We start from the raw sequence: 14091 nt of genomic DNA on the forward strand, positions 1-14091 counted from the left end.
AAAAAAAAAAAGCAGTATATATATCTTGCTGACTATTGTCTGGGCAACAGGTGGTCTTCTGGGGTATGCGATGCTAATCACAATGTTGATACAGCTGTGTGAGATGGAGAGTGGAGGTCTCTGCTGACTTCTTTGCCATCAAAGCCCACAGGGTTGAGAGCCTGAATCTCTCCTCAGCTCACTTAAAAGACACTTTAAACCATTAACCTTGGCTAAGCAGAAGATTTCCCAGGATAGCACTTGTCACTGGGATCTCTCCTGAAGTGGCTGCCCACTTATCCAGTGCACTAAAACCGGCCTCAATCTATGTCCCTGAGGACCGAGGCTGCAAGGCATCCCTCCTACTGCCAAACACTGAAAGCTCCACTCTTCCCCAGCATCTCAGTCCCGACCTTTGGCACTGTTCACCGTCACTAGATCTCTCACCCAAGGTCTCCCAGCCTGAGCCCAGCTCTGCAACCCTGAGGGCAGTTCTCCCACAATGGCTGTGAGGGGCCCACAGCTGAAATATGTTAGCTCTGTTCCATCCCAGCGGCTCAGTCCTGGACGCTGGACAATGCTTAAAGTCACCTGCACTCTTGCCCAAGTTCTCACAAGGTAATTCAACCACATGTCCAAGTCCAAATAAACAAAACAACTCACAGGGAAGCCCTTCCTGTCTGCACTCTTGCTGCTGTTGTAGTTACAGCTGCAGCAACCTCAGACTATATGCAACCACTTGCCACTTCTCTACTGCTTTTGTCTTCCTCCTAGGGTCCAGAAGTCTCTCACTGTCTCCCTGCGTCCCCAAAGGGATGTTTCTGGGCCGAGCCCACAAGCCAGAGTTTCCTGGAGTCCTCTCTTCCCAAATCTCACTGTGCCCAGTTGCAAAGAAGCTGTTACTCGGTGGCCATCTTGCTTCTCCCTCGCTCTATGCCAATTATTATTTAAGATAAAGGTTAATAGTTGTTGTTTAAGATAAAGGTTAACATGGCTTTTGCTTATGAACTTTCATTGTTTTGGAAATAGAAGAGCAGAACAGACTTGAGAGACTACGTTTGCTATTCTCCAGAACTGCTGGCCTTCTGACAGTAAAGTTTGTTGGACCTAATCCCCATCTCTGCACTTGGCTGACAATGACAGGCAGCTGGATTCTCTTTATCCAGTAACATTTCGTGACAAGGTCTTGCTCTGCAGCCTAGGTTGGATTACACCGGGGTCATTATAGCTCATTACAACTTCACACTGCTGGGCTCAAACAATCCTCCCACCTCAGCTTCTTGAGTAGTGAGGACTACAGGTGTGCACATCTGGCTAAATTTTCTATTTTTTTTTTTAGAGATGGGTTCTCACTATGTTGCCCAGGCTGTTCTTAAACTCCTGGCTTTAAGTGATCGTCCCACCTCAGTTGTTGGGATTACAGGATTACAGGAGTGAGCCGCCACATTGGGCCCGGCTTTTTCTTTCTCACTGTACACTCACTCCCATATACTGTTGTTCCTTTTGCCCAGAATACCTTTCCCTCTTTTTCTTTCCCCAGCTCTCTTCTCCAAGCTTCAGAACTCTACTTAAATGCCACCTCCTCTGAGAAGTCCTCTTTGATCAGGTTGTGAACCTCCATAACCCAGTTTCAAAACTGGGCCAACCTGGGTTACAATCATAATCTTTCGTGATTTCTACCTTTGAGCCCCAGAAGACCAGAGAACTGTATCTGTGGCCGACAGTAGAATCTCAATACTTAGAGAACATCAGCATCTAAGAGATATGGAATGTTACAACAATAGAAGCCAAGAGCCCTTGGGAACCACACTCCTGAGAGGGGGTGTCTGGGAGGTGGTAGAACTCAATTTGCAGTGATGACCTTCACTTGCCATCCTAAATTATGTCAATATGAGGTAAGAGCCTGTCTTGTCACATGTGAGAAAAGGCAACAAGTCTAGCACCTTCACAGTGAAAGGATAATGAGGTGTTGTCTTTGGCACCTTCATCTCACTCCTCACCCCCAGTACAAGCTTACATTTAGCTCCGTCTTTGGGCCATAGCCAATCCAGGTGTATGATGAGCTTCACCCACCAGACATCACAGCCATGAGAAAGACAGGAAAAAAACAAGTCAACAAACTGATAGGGCAAACTGATGGTGCCAAGGAAATTAAAACGTAGGGCTAGAGATGGGGGAGTCCACTTTGCCTGGGAACAGGGTGGTATCCAGGAGGGTCTCTTTGAGGAAGGGATATTTGGGGCCGAGGCCTGAAGGAAAGGAGAGAGTTGGCCATGGGAAAAGCCTAGGCAGAGTCCCTGAGGCTGGGCTGCTGCCGCTATCAAATTCTAGAAAGAGGGCTGGTTGTGGCCAGAGCTAAGAAGAGGAAAATGAGGTGGGGGACTTGGCAGGAGAGTTGGGGCGTAAACAGGGATCCACGAAAGGTGTTAGAACGGAGGTGCATTGCCTGGTTTAGGTCCCAGAAGTGTTGCTGGTATTGCCTTCTGGAGAACGGCTACGGCCTCGGTGGTCAACTCCTATCTGAATTGCTCCCAAATGCATTCGCTGCTTCTCTTCTCACAAGTAGTCCCTGTGTTATTCTCAGACCTCTAATGCCTCACTTTTACAGATGAGGTCACTAAAGTTTAGGAAACGCATAAAATATAAATAAGTGCTTAAGACAAACTTGTGCCCCCAATTTGCTGAATAAAATAACAAAGTAGGCTCGGCGCCTGTGGCTCAAGTGGCTAAGGCGCCAGCCACATACACCTAAGGTGGCGGGTTCGAATCCCCAGCCCGGGCCCGCCAAACAACAATGATGGCTGCAACCCCAAAATGGCCAGGCGTTGTGGCGGGCGCCTGTAGTCCCAGCTACTTGGGAGGCGGAGGCAGGAGACTCGCTTGAGCCCAGGAGACTCGCTTGAGCCCAGGAGTTGGAGGTTGCTGTGAGCGTGATGCCATGGCACTCTACCCAGGGGGATAGCTTGAGGCTCCGTCTCAAAAAAAAAAAAAAACAAAGTAAATAATATTGTGCAGGGGTGGGGCTGGGGGCGTTCAACAATACAAGAGGTGGGATCGGAATAACTGAGAGAAAGAATTTAAGCCTACTCCCGGTTATATTTTGGCCGAATTTAATTCCCGGTCTCTCTGTGCTTCTATTTCCTAACCTAAACAGCGTGGAGTGTAATTTCTTTGTTCCCTTCTCGCTTCTCTCCCTTGTCCCGCCCCAGCGTCGCAGGTGGGAACTAGAGACTTGGGACTACAAAAGCGGTTTCAAAGAGCTAAGCGATTTCGAAGAGCTATTGAAAAGCACCTTCAGCGCACAGCTTATCCACCTCTCCGCATGAACCACGGGCGCGCCCTGGCGACAAAACAGCTCCTGGCTGACTCCACCAGACCACATGTGAAGTCGTGGCCGACATTTTTCATCCGGGCAATGGACATCTTGGTAAAGGACGTGTACTAGATTTTAGTTTCTACTTCCTCCTCCTTGTCCGTCAATATATAAAGTGAACACAGGGAGTGGGGTTTATGAAGTATCGCTTTTTAAAGATACAAAGAAATGGTTGATTACCTTGGCTTGGGACTCAAGCCCAGCCAATATTTCCTTTACCAAAGTGCCGATAGCATGATACGTAATGGGTGCGCGCCGCCAGAAGCTCGGCGCGCAAGCCCTGTGATCACGTCACTAAGGCGCGACCGAGCTGGTGCTGGGGAAAGGAGGTAGGAGCGACCGCGGCGCGGGCGGAGCCGGGGTTGGGGGGCGGACGAACCTGGCGGGGGCTGCTTAGCTTGGTTCCATCCTTTAGGAAGTGGGGTGCTAGGATACTGGGGCTCTCCTGATGTCAGGTCTCGACGGCTCCCGAGGTAGGGAGGGGATGCTGTGCCCATTTCCCGACCAGACAACTGAAGCCTAGAGGAAGAGCTTTGTGTTTCAGGCACTGCCCAGGAGCAGCTTCCGGTCTTGAGGGTGACAAAATTGGGTGCGGATGCCTCGGCTTTTTGCAGGGAAATCAGGGCTGGGGGAGCCCAGAGGGACAGCCGGGGGGTAATTCTTGGAGAAGGTGGTGTTGCGCTTCATCCTCCATTCTCTTGCCTTCACATTCGATCAATCACATACGTCTTGCTTCTCTCCTAAGTGTATCCTTTTGCCCAGCCTGAGCCACTTCCTGGACCTTGCCTGGACTCCAGAATCCTGCCATCTCCGGAGTCCATCTCATTACCACCCACAGAGAGTTCTGTATGACCCACAGATCTGGGCCTCCCAGCTCTAACGCCCCCCACACCTTCCCATCATCCTGGAATACAAATCGCCTCTTTTCCTAGCCCCGCCTCTTACATACTCCTGCAGGCTGAGATTTCCAGGAAGCCCTTTGACTCAGTTTGGGTCAGAAGCCCACTCTGGACTTCTTCAGCGCTCTGCGTGTTCCTGCTAGCATTTTGTGACCCTTGTTACTTGTGTATCTTCTTGCTAGTCCGGAAGTCCCATGCAGATTGGATGCTCATTTGCCTCACCTCTTTTCCCAGCATCCCACACATGCAAGATCTCCAGTAGATGTTTGTTAAATGACAGCATGTGTATTTGAGTGAATGTTTACCACACAGAGAAGGAGTGTCTGTATTAGTCAGCTTGGGCTTTCATAACTAAATACCACAGGCTGGGTGGCTTAAACAGCAGAAATATATTAGAGGTTGGGAAATCCAACATCAAGGTGTTGGTTGATTTAGTTCCTTGTGAGGACTTTCTTCCTGCTTTGCAGACAGCCACCTTCTCACTTCCATCCTGATGGGGAAGACAAACATTTGTCAAATAATCATATAAACAAATGTAAAATAGCAATATACTAACACCTCAAAGAAGTTTGTATGATCAGGGAAGGCTTCCTGGAGGCAGCAACACCTGAGCTAGGCCCTCAGGTTTAAATAGGAGTTAACAGTGCCTGTAGTCCCAGCTACTCTGGAGGCTTAGGCAAGAGGATCACTTGAGCCCAAGAGTCTGAGGTTGCGGTGAACTAGGCTGACACCATGGCACTCTACCCAAGGCAAGTGAGACCGTCTCAAAAAAATAAGTAGAAGTTAGGTAAAAAGAAGAGCAAAGAGTATCCTGCTGACAGCATAGCAAGTGCAAAGGCCCTGGGGGTGGAAACCTGCTTTGTGTATTTGAAGAATGGCAAGGGAGCAGTTGTGGCTGCAGGGAAGTGTGTGAGGAGAGGCGGGCAGGAAGGGGAGCAGGGACAAGTTTAGTTGGGGAGAGCCTCAGTTTCCTTATCTGCAACTTGGACAGTGACCATCATTTCTGGGGATGAAAGTACCCATCTTATATGCTGCCTAGAGGTGAAATGGTTTAGGATGGGCCTGGCACATAGTGTCAGTCAGAATTTCAGTTATTACTGTGAAGCTTTGTCTGACTCCAAACCTCTACTCTGCCCACTGTACCATCTTAATTCTTTCAGTGTTGGGCTCCCACCCTGAGTCCCTCACCAATCCACACAGCAGGTGGGGGCTTTGTAACAATCTAAATGAGAAGATGTTCATGCCCTGCTCAAAGCTGCCTATCCCTTCCCCTCAGTCACCTACTCTGTCGTGAGTGTCCTTTATACCAGGCGTCCTCAAACTACAGCCCATGGGCCACATGCAGCCTGCCTAGGACATTTATCTGGCCCGCCAGGTTTTTTTGCCTCAGCTGCCTGTCCTGCTTAGCAGCTGACTCGTCCTGGGGCCTGCAGTCCAGCCCTCTAACCGCCTGAGGGACAGTGAACTGGCCCCCTGTTTAAAAAGTTCGAGGACCCCTGCTTACTGTTTTGTAGCTTGTAGTTTCATAACTGCCACAGGTCTTTTGCCTGTCCTGTGCTTTCTGCCCAGCATTCTCTTTGTCCTTCCAGGGTTGTCTCAGCTCTGCTGCCAGCTACTGCGGGGTTGTGAGAATTCACTAAGATGCCGTTTGAAAAGCACTTTGCACAACTGCTGCAAACCAAAGCAGATGGGAACCTTCCCCCACAAGTCACACAGCTAGGAGGTTGGGGTAGGGACTTGCCTGGTGATCCTGGGCAGGATAGCCTCCATATGCTTTTCCCTTCTTTTTGGATTCTGGGCCTGTTTCTCCAAGGTTTAGAAAAGCACAGAGCTGGAGAAGTTTGGAGGGGGTGGGTGGCAGAGAATGATTCAGAAGACAGGAATACCAGCCCATTTTCCAGATGAGGAAAACTGAGGCCCAGAATGCTGCAATCACAATCTTTGGACTGCACAGCATGGGCAGCTTGAGTTGGCACTTTTTTTTTTTTTTTTTTTTTTGAGACAGAGCCTCACTTTATCGCCCTAGGTAGAATGCTGTGGCATCATAGTTCACAGCAGCCTCAAACTCTTGGGCTCAAGTGATTGTCTTGCCTCAGCCTCCTGAGTAGCTGGGACTACAGATGCCTGCCACAATGCCCGACTATTTTTAGAGACGAGGTCTCCCTCTGGCTCAGGCTGTTCTCAAACTTGTAAGCTCAGGCAATCCACCTGCCTCAGCCTCCCAGAGTACTAGGATTACAGGTTTGAGCCAGCCGTGGTCATGGGCTTTTGTATTTTTATAAACACTGGAGGAGCTGGGGGAATCATAGTGTCTCTCAACCTCTGCTCCACCTGGCACTCTTAATTTCTCAACCACATAGCCTGCCTTCCCTCACCTGAAAAGCAGGTTTTGGAGTTGAGACCCTAGGCTCAGCCTCATATGACATGGTCAGGCACCTTGGCTCCCCTCCTTAGAATGGGAATAATGAAAGCCCCCACGTTTATGACTTTGGAGGAATTCAGTTGAGTTGACCCCCATGTGAAGTGCTCTGCTGAGAGCCAGACATGGGAGGGTCGCAGGTGGGGACGTTGGCATCTGCCATTTGGGTCCACCATGGTGGCTTTATGACTATTGTAACATCTCACCACTGTCCAACTGGCCCTTTGGGGAAGTTCATGGCAGCTGGTCACCCAGGGTGAGGTATACATGGCCACAGGTCTGTGGAACTTGTGGACTGAGGCACCTTGGGTGGCAGAGTGGGAGAGCCTCCACAGAATGCCACACAGGATCCACAGCATGACTTGTAAAAGCGAGTAAGTGGAAACAACCCAGATGTCCATCCATGGACAAATGGATAAATAAAATGTGCCATATTATGTATGCAGTGGAATGTTATTCAGCCATAAAAAGGAATGAAGCACTGACGCCTGCCATAATGTGGATGAACCTCAAAATATGATGCTGAGTGAAAGATGCCAGTCATAAAAGGCCACATAGTGTATAATTCCGTTGATGTCAGATGTCTAGAACAGACAAATCCATAGAGACAGGAAGTGGATTAATGGCTGCCAGCGGCTGGGGGAGGGAGAATGGGGAGTGACTGCTGTGGGGATGGGATCTCCTTTGGGGGTGATGAAAATGTTCTGGGACTAGACGGAGAGATACACTGGATTGTACACTTTTAGATGGTTCATTTGTGTCATGTATATTTCACCTTAATAAAATTTTAAAAGTCAGCTTGAGCAAGAGCAAGGCCTTATCTCTACAAAAAATAGAAAAAAAAAAAAAACCCAGCCAGGCATGGTAGCATGCACCTGTCTTCCCAGTTGCTCAGGAGGCTGAGGAAGGAAGATCACTGGAGCCCAGGAGTTTGAAGTTGCAGTGAGCTATGATGATGCCACTGTATTCGAGCTGGGACAATGGATTGAGACCTAGTCAAAAAAAAAAAGGAGAGAGGAAACACTATTCAAGGCCCTCATTTAATACAGGCAAGATCAATGAGCCCCCAGAGGGTCCTGGCTGCCCAAATATAAATGTAGAGGTCACACTGGTCCCTACTCCCTGGTCCCTGTCCTTTTCCCACAGCCTGCTGAGGGATGCCCAAGAAGTTCCAGGGCGAAAACACCAAGTCGGCAGCAGCCCGGGCAAGGAGGGCAGAGGCCAAGGCAGCAGCTGATGCCAGGAAGCAGAAGGAGCTGGAGGATGCCTACTGGAAGGACGACGACAAACACGTCATGAGGAAGGAACAGCGCAAGGTCAGTATGCCCTGACTTCCCTGGCCTATACAACCTGTGGCGAGGCCCACAGCCCCATGGAGCTTTCATGGGAAGGCACTGGAGGTGGAGGAGGGAGACAGAGGCAGAAGAAGCAGTTTGTGGGGTGGCAAGGACTTGGTTTGTTTGGGGAGCAATGAGGGAGCCACTACTATAGGTTTGTTTCTCTCCATCAAGCAATGCCAGGGTTGGGCTTGACTGGTCCTTCTTGCCTGGAAGTAATTCTCCCAGGGGACACTTGGCAATATTTGGAGACATGTTTGGTTGTCACAACTTGGTGCAGGGGGGTGGCCAGTGGCATTGCTGGCATCTAGTGGATGGAGGCCAGGGGATCTGCTCTACATCCTACAGTGTGATGCTTCCAGCAAATGAGCCAGCCCTATCTAGCAGTAGTGGAGAGGCTGAGAAACACCATGATTCCTTCATTTCCAGCCTATTGATCTGCTGACCCTGGGTCCACAGGCTCCTCCAGGTGTTTATAAACATACAAAGCCCAGGACCAGGGCTGGGTGCAGTGGCTCACACCTGTAATCCTAGCATTCTGGGAGGCTGAGGTAGGTGGATCATGTGAGCTCGCAAGTTCGAGACCAGCCTGAGCCAGACCAAGACCTCATTTCTTATTTATTTATTTAGAGACAGCCTCAAGCTGTCCCCCTGGGTAGAGTGCTGTGGCATCAAAGCTCACAGCAACCTCCAACTCCTGGGCTCAAGCAAGTCTCCTGCCTCAGCCTCCCAAGTAGCTGGAACCACAGGCGCCCACCACAACGCCTGACTATTTTTTGGTTGCAGCTGTCATTGTTGTTTGGCGGGCCTGGGCTGGATTCGAAACCGCCACCTTAGGTGTATGTGGCTGGCACCTTAGCCACTTGAGCCACAGGCACCAGGCCTTATTTATTTTTTGTGAGACAGAGTCCCACTGTGTCACCCTTGGTAGCGTTCCAGGGTGTCACCGCTCACAGTAACCTCAAACTCTTGGGCTTAAGCGATTCTCTTGCCTTAGCCTCCCAAATAGCTGGGACCTTAGGCGCCTGCCACAACACTCGGCTGTTTTTTGTTGAAGGTGTCATTGTTGTTTTAGCTGGCCGGGGCTGGGTTCGAACCTGCCAGCTCTAGTGTATGTGGCTGGCGCTGTAACCACTGTGCTATGGGCGCCGAGCCTGAGACCTCATTTCTAATAATAGCCAGGCATTGTGGTGGGTGCCTGTAGTCCCAGCTACGGGGTGGGGAGGCGGCTGAGGCAAGAGAATCACTTGAACCCAAGAGTTTCAGGTTGCTGTGAGCTGTGATGCCAAGGCATTCAACCAAGGAATGACAAAGTGAAACTCTGTCTCAAATAAATAAAAGCCCAGGACTAAGCACAAAGCTTGTGCTTTTTTGATTGGAGTCTCCCAAATAGTTCTGGGCTGCTGCTGACCTGTTTGGTGCAGTAGGTGGCGCCAACGAGCCACCACAGCTCCTGGTCCCCGCCCTGGACAGGTGAGACGCTCCTGCCCCACCGTATGGGCCCCTATCCTGCCAGCTGCCCATTTGGTGGAGCACCGGAGCACTTCCACCTGTTTTTCCTCATCATCTTTATGTGCAGGACTGAATCCTGCCTTGCTTTAGGAACCGCGAATGTTAGTGGTTCCCTCTGTGTTCCCCTCCATCCCCCCTGCTGCACTGAATCCATAGAGAACTTTTTTTGATTCTCAAAATTTTGACACTATAGGAAAGTTGAAAACCCAAAAAGGAAAACATCTGCCAAAAATCCACTGTCCAGACAGAATTGCCACAGACCTTTCTGATTGAGTTTCTGGAGCACTGGTCTAGCCTTCTTTATGGCCTGCATCTTGGGTATTGGGGTGTCTCCCTCTGTGAGGAGGGCTGGAGCCAGAGTGGCACCTTGTTTATTTATAAGGTTTGATGAAGGGCTGACAAAGTGTACTTGTCTTAGGCATGTAGGTCAGGGAACAGGTACCTGTCAGCATACCTGTGCTGCATGCACCTGGAAGATCATACAGAGCAGAGGTTGGAGAGGCAGTAGGAGCCAGATGGTGAATAACTTAGGCTTCATTTAGGGGCCACACGGGAGGCTGCCAGGCTCTATCATTGTAGCACAGAGGTGACCATAGACAATAATTTCACAAATGGGTGTGGCTTCGTTTGCATAAAATTTTACCAAAACAAACAGGGGCTGTAATTCACCAACTCCTGCTGTTAGAAATTCTCAGTTCTTGGGGACTTCCTCATGACCTTCCCTGGCATCTCCCCTCCCCCAGCAGTGCCTCTCCTGATTTCAAACACCATGCCTTGACATTGCTCTTGAACTTTAAGTGAACTGACTCCTTGGTATGTCTTTTTGTGTGTAGTGTCTCGCTCAGACTGCCCTTGGTTTTTCACCATTGTGCCATTTTCTGGGTTTAATTGCTCCCTCCTGTCCACTGGCATGTTACCAGGCCTCTCTGAAGCTCACCTGGTCCCTTTTTTTTCCTTACATGACAGATGCTTTTAAAATATATTGTTTTATGGAAAATAAAAATAAGAAGAAATCCATACTTGCTCTTGCTCCAAACTACTAAAAAAAAAAAAAAAAATACACCCCCCTCAACATGATGCCAACAGCTTTTCTCACCCTACATGACAAGGCCTATGCCCTTGGTAAAATGTCCCAAAGACACATTTCTCTTGACCTCAGTTTAGCCCCAGGCTGTCGCATTTCATCTCCACTTGTTCCATATTAAGCAACTCTGATGAGCACCTGACCAGTGACTCTCTAGATTCCATCTCAATTATTTATGTGGCTCATTTCCAGTGGTTCTGGAATATTCCACCAAGTAGACTCATCCTTTGCCCATTGCCAGATGATGCCAATTGCTAATTGCCCTTTTTTAGGAACCTCAAGTGACTTTTTAAAAACAATTTTGATGAACGTCAGATAGAAATGCTCATGCTCTCTCCTTAATCCCTAACACAATGGCTGCATGCTTCATGTCCTTCCAGAGTTATTGGAGCCTTCTGGAGCTCATTCATTTACTCACACACTTTTGCCTAGCACCTACTGAGTGCTGGATGCGGGGTACTTACAGGGCTGGGGACACAGGACAACACAGCCCAACAGGTCACTGCCTTCCTGGGTCTCCCTCGTGGGGGAAAGATGGCTGGCTCTGTTCAGCAGAAAGCAGCCATACAACTCAGTACAGGGCCTCTGCTCCTGGGACAATAAGATAATCAGAGGACTTAGAAAATGGGGATTTTCACAGTGTTGGAAAGAGCCCTGCAATAAAGGGGCAGGTTGGGGTAGGGAGCTAGGAGAAGCTGGTATTCACTAGGGGAAGAGGCCAGTGAGGGCCCTCCAGTAAGGTGGGGCCTGTTGGATGCAGATGAGTACAGAGAGTACATGTGATATTCATAGGTCCCAGAGCCTCAAGAGGGCACTCCCTCTGACTGAGGCCCAGAGTACAATGGCCCTGCCCAAGGTGCTGCGCAGCAGCTACACGCAAATATCCTTGACTTTAACCTTCCCCTAACTTTTCTATTGTGCTGGTGGACATGGACCAGAGGCCCAGAGGGTGTCCTCAGGCGTGTCAACCCCTCTTCTGGGATTTAGTTCCATCAAGCCTGTTTGGAGCTGCCCAGGTAGTATCCCTGGAGGCACTACAGGTGTGGGGACTACACCTGGGGAGCTCTCAGGCAAGGGAGGCACATGACAGAGTTGTAGGCAGGTGGAAGTGCCCCAAGGGGCAGGGGATTCAGGGGATGGGTGCCAGGCAGGAGGCAGGGGACTGTTGTGAGCCTGTAGCAGCATCATGAATAAACTAAAACCTTGCCCTGCCCCCTGGGATAGGTGGAGGCTAGTGGTGAAGGTCAAGTCCCCATAGGCCAGATGTCCCCTCATCCAGCCAAGTGGTTCCTGCCTCAGGGCCTTTGCACTGCAGTACTGTCCACCAAGGACTCTCCTATACCCCAGTGTTTCCCCTGGCCTGCCCTCCTCAAGCCCAGGGGCATCACTTCTTCAGTGCCACCCTCCTGCACTGGCCAAGGTTTTCATGTTGTCCCCATTATCATGTATGATGGGAGGCCCCACAGGCAGGACCTGTACTGATCTTACTCCTGTGATCCTTTCACCCAGCACATGGTCTAGCACACAGCAGGACCTCATTCCATGTTGGCTGAGGTGAAAACAGAGACCCAGGCCAGTAACATGCTGCTAAGTAGAGTTGGGTCCTCACCCTGACTGCTGGTCTCTGCAGGAAGAGAAAGAGAAGAGGCGCCTGGATCAGCTGGAACGCAAGAAGGAGACGCAGCGCCTGCTGGAGGAAGAAGACTCAAAGCTCAAGGGTGGCAAGGCTGCCCGGGTGGCTGCGCCCAGCAAGGTCACCCGTGCTCAGATTGAGGACACACTGCGCCGTGACTATCAGCACAAGGAGGCCCCTGACCCAGGTGGGGCTGCATCTCTCTCCCTGACGCCCTTTTGGTCACTGTCGAGAGGTGGGGCCAGTCTCAAACATGGAGTTCAGTCCACAGCTCCCTCCTACCCGCCAGAGAAGTTGCCTGGGCTCTTCACAGTGAAAAGGCTGGGTAGGTGGGTAAGCAGCCTCTGTCCTGGCAGGCCTGGCTGTTTCCCTTGCCATTAATGGGGTGTACTTCCCTAGCTCAGGCGAGCTAGGCACTAAAGGGCAGGACCTGCTAACTGGTCCTGCAAGGGTTTCCCTGTTCAAGTTGCATTTCTATTCCTCCCAGATCCCTTCTCTTTCTACCTCTGTCTCTTTCATCTCTGGAACTCTGCATTCCCTGCTAATCTTTCTCTGCCACTGTATATGTATCTTGTCACTCACCCACCCAGCCGAGAAAGCCAAGAGCCATTTGGAGGTGCCACTGGAGGAAAATTTGAACCGCCGTGTGCTGGAGGAGGGCAGCGTGGAAGCGCGCACCATCGAGGACGCCATCGCAGTACTCAGGTAACAGGACAGAGGCCTGGACCCTAGGGGCAGATCTGGGTCTTTGGGGGCGGAGCCGCGCCTCTAGGGCTTTGACACCACTGTCCACCCTCAGCGTCTCTGAGGAGGCTGGTGACCGGCACCCTGAGCGACGCATGCGTGCTGCCTTCACTGCCTTCGAGGAAGCACAGCTACCACGGCTCAAACAGGAGAACCCCAACATGCGGCTGTCGCAACTGAAACAGCTGCTCAAGAAGGAGTGGCTGCGCTCCCCTGACAACCCTATGAACCAGCGGACCATGCCCTTCAATGCCCCTAAGTGAGCCCAGAACTGGGGGAGCCATCTTGTGGGCAGTCCAGGTCGTGACTCTGCACACCCTCCTGCTGGGTCAGCTCCAATACAGAGGGGTCCAGGGGCCTAGGCGCTTATCCCCAGGGCTACGTGCAGTGCCATCACCAGCCACCCCTGTTTCCCGACAGAGGTTCCCTGCTCTGAGTAACACCCTTATCTTTCCCATCCCCACCCCCGCACATGCGTGTAGAGCCCCGGGGCTGAGTGCCCAATAAAGGCGGTCAGCAAGGCTGCGGTGAAGCCTTGTGTGCACACGAAGCCTAAGTGGGTAGGGAGAGGGAGGCCAGAGGGAAGAGAAATCATTGGGCTACTGACATCTTTGGGTACCTGCTGTGAATCACTCTAGGACCACAGCTGGAAAAGACAAGAGGCCCCAACAGTGCTCCTGCCAGCACCCTCTTCTTGATTGTGCCAGTTGTCTAGTGAGAGACCTGAATCACCCATTCTTCTGTGCAGTCTTTCCAGGGCTGCTGTAAGGAGGCAGCTCAGAGAGGTGGAGGAGTGGCTACACATAAGAGACAGAGCCACTGGGCCGCGCCTTGGCTCAGTAAGTAAGGTGCCGGCCCCACACAGTGTGGGTGGGTTCAAACCCAGTCCTGGCCAAACTGCAACAAAAAAATAGCCGGGGGTTGCTGCCAGCGCCTGTAGTCACAGCTACTCAGGAGGCTGAGGCAAGTGAATCACCTAAGCCCAAGAGCTGGAGGTTGCTGTGAGCTGTGACCCCAAAAGCACTCTACCGAGGGTGACAAAATGAGACTGTCTCTTAAAAAAAAAAAAGAGGCAGAGCCATAGAAGAGCTGGAAGCGAGTCACTGGGCTC

At 50.9% G+C, this 14091-nt stretch overlaps 1 protein-coding gene across 3 annotated transcripts; it reads left to right on the forward strand.

Moving 5' to 3' along the window:
* The first annotated feature begins 3649 nt into the window (after positions 1-3649).
* CCDC124 (coiled-coil domain containing 124) lies at positions 3650-13524 on the forward strand. 3 transcript variants are annotated; one of them, XM_012809480.2, is made up of 5 exons: positions 3650-3681; positions 7817-7986; positions 12234-12423; positions 12827-12941; positions 13036-13524. In XM_012809480.2, the coding sequence occupies exons 2-5, from the start codon at positions 7828-7830 to the stop codon at positions 13241-13243; spliced, it is 672 nt and encodes a 223-aa protein (XP_012664934.1). In that variant the 5' UTR covers positions 3650-3681; positions 7817-7827; the 3' UTR covers positions 13244-13524. The 3 variants fall into 3 exon arrangements, with proteins under 3 accessions (XP_012664934.1, XP_012664935.1, XP_012664936.1); XM_012809481.2 differs by lacking the exon at positions 3650-3681 and adding an exon at positions 3750-3770; XM_012809482.2 differs by lacking the exon at positions 3650-3681 and adding an exon at positions 3783-3941.
* Positions 13525-14091: the final 567 nt, after the last annotated feature.

Source organism: Otolemur garnettii, unplaced genomic scaffold, assembly GCF_000181295.1.
Source record: "Otolemur garnettii isolate 467f Iridium unplaced genomic scaffold, OtoGar3 scaffold00105, whole genome shotgun sequence".
NCBI classification, from domain to species: Eukaryota; Metazoa; Chordata; class Mammalia; order Primates; family Galagidae; genus Otolemur; species Otolemur garnettii.

What these genes read in the sequence shown, in the direction of transcription:
- CCDC124 (XM_012809480.2), top strand. Translation starts at nt 7,828, where the DNA reads ATGCCCAAGAAGTTCCAGGGCGAAAACACCAAGTCGGCAGCAGCCCGG. An exon ending in TGAGGAAGGAACAGCGCAAG is followed by an intron (nt 7,987 to 12,233) that starts GTCAGTATGCCC and finishes TGGTCTCTGCAG; the next exon opens with GAAGAGAAAGAGAAGAGGCG. An exon ending in GACGCCATCGCAGTACTCAG is followed by an intron (nt 12,942 to 13,035) that starts GTAACAGGACAG and finishes GTCCACCCTCAG; the next exon opens with CGTCTCTGAGGAGGCTGGTG.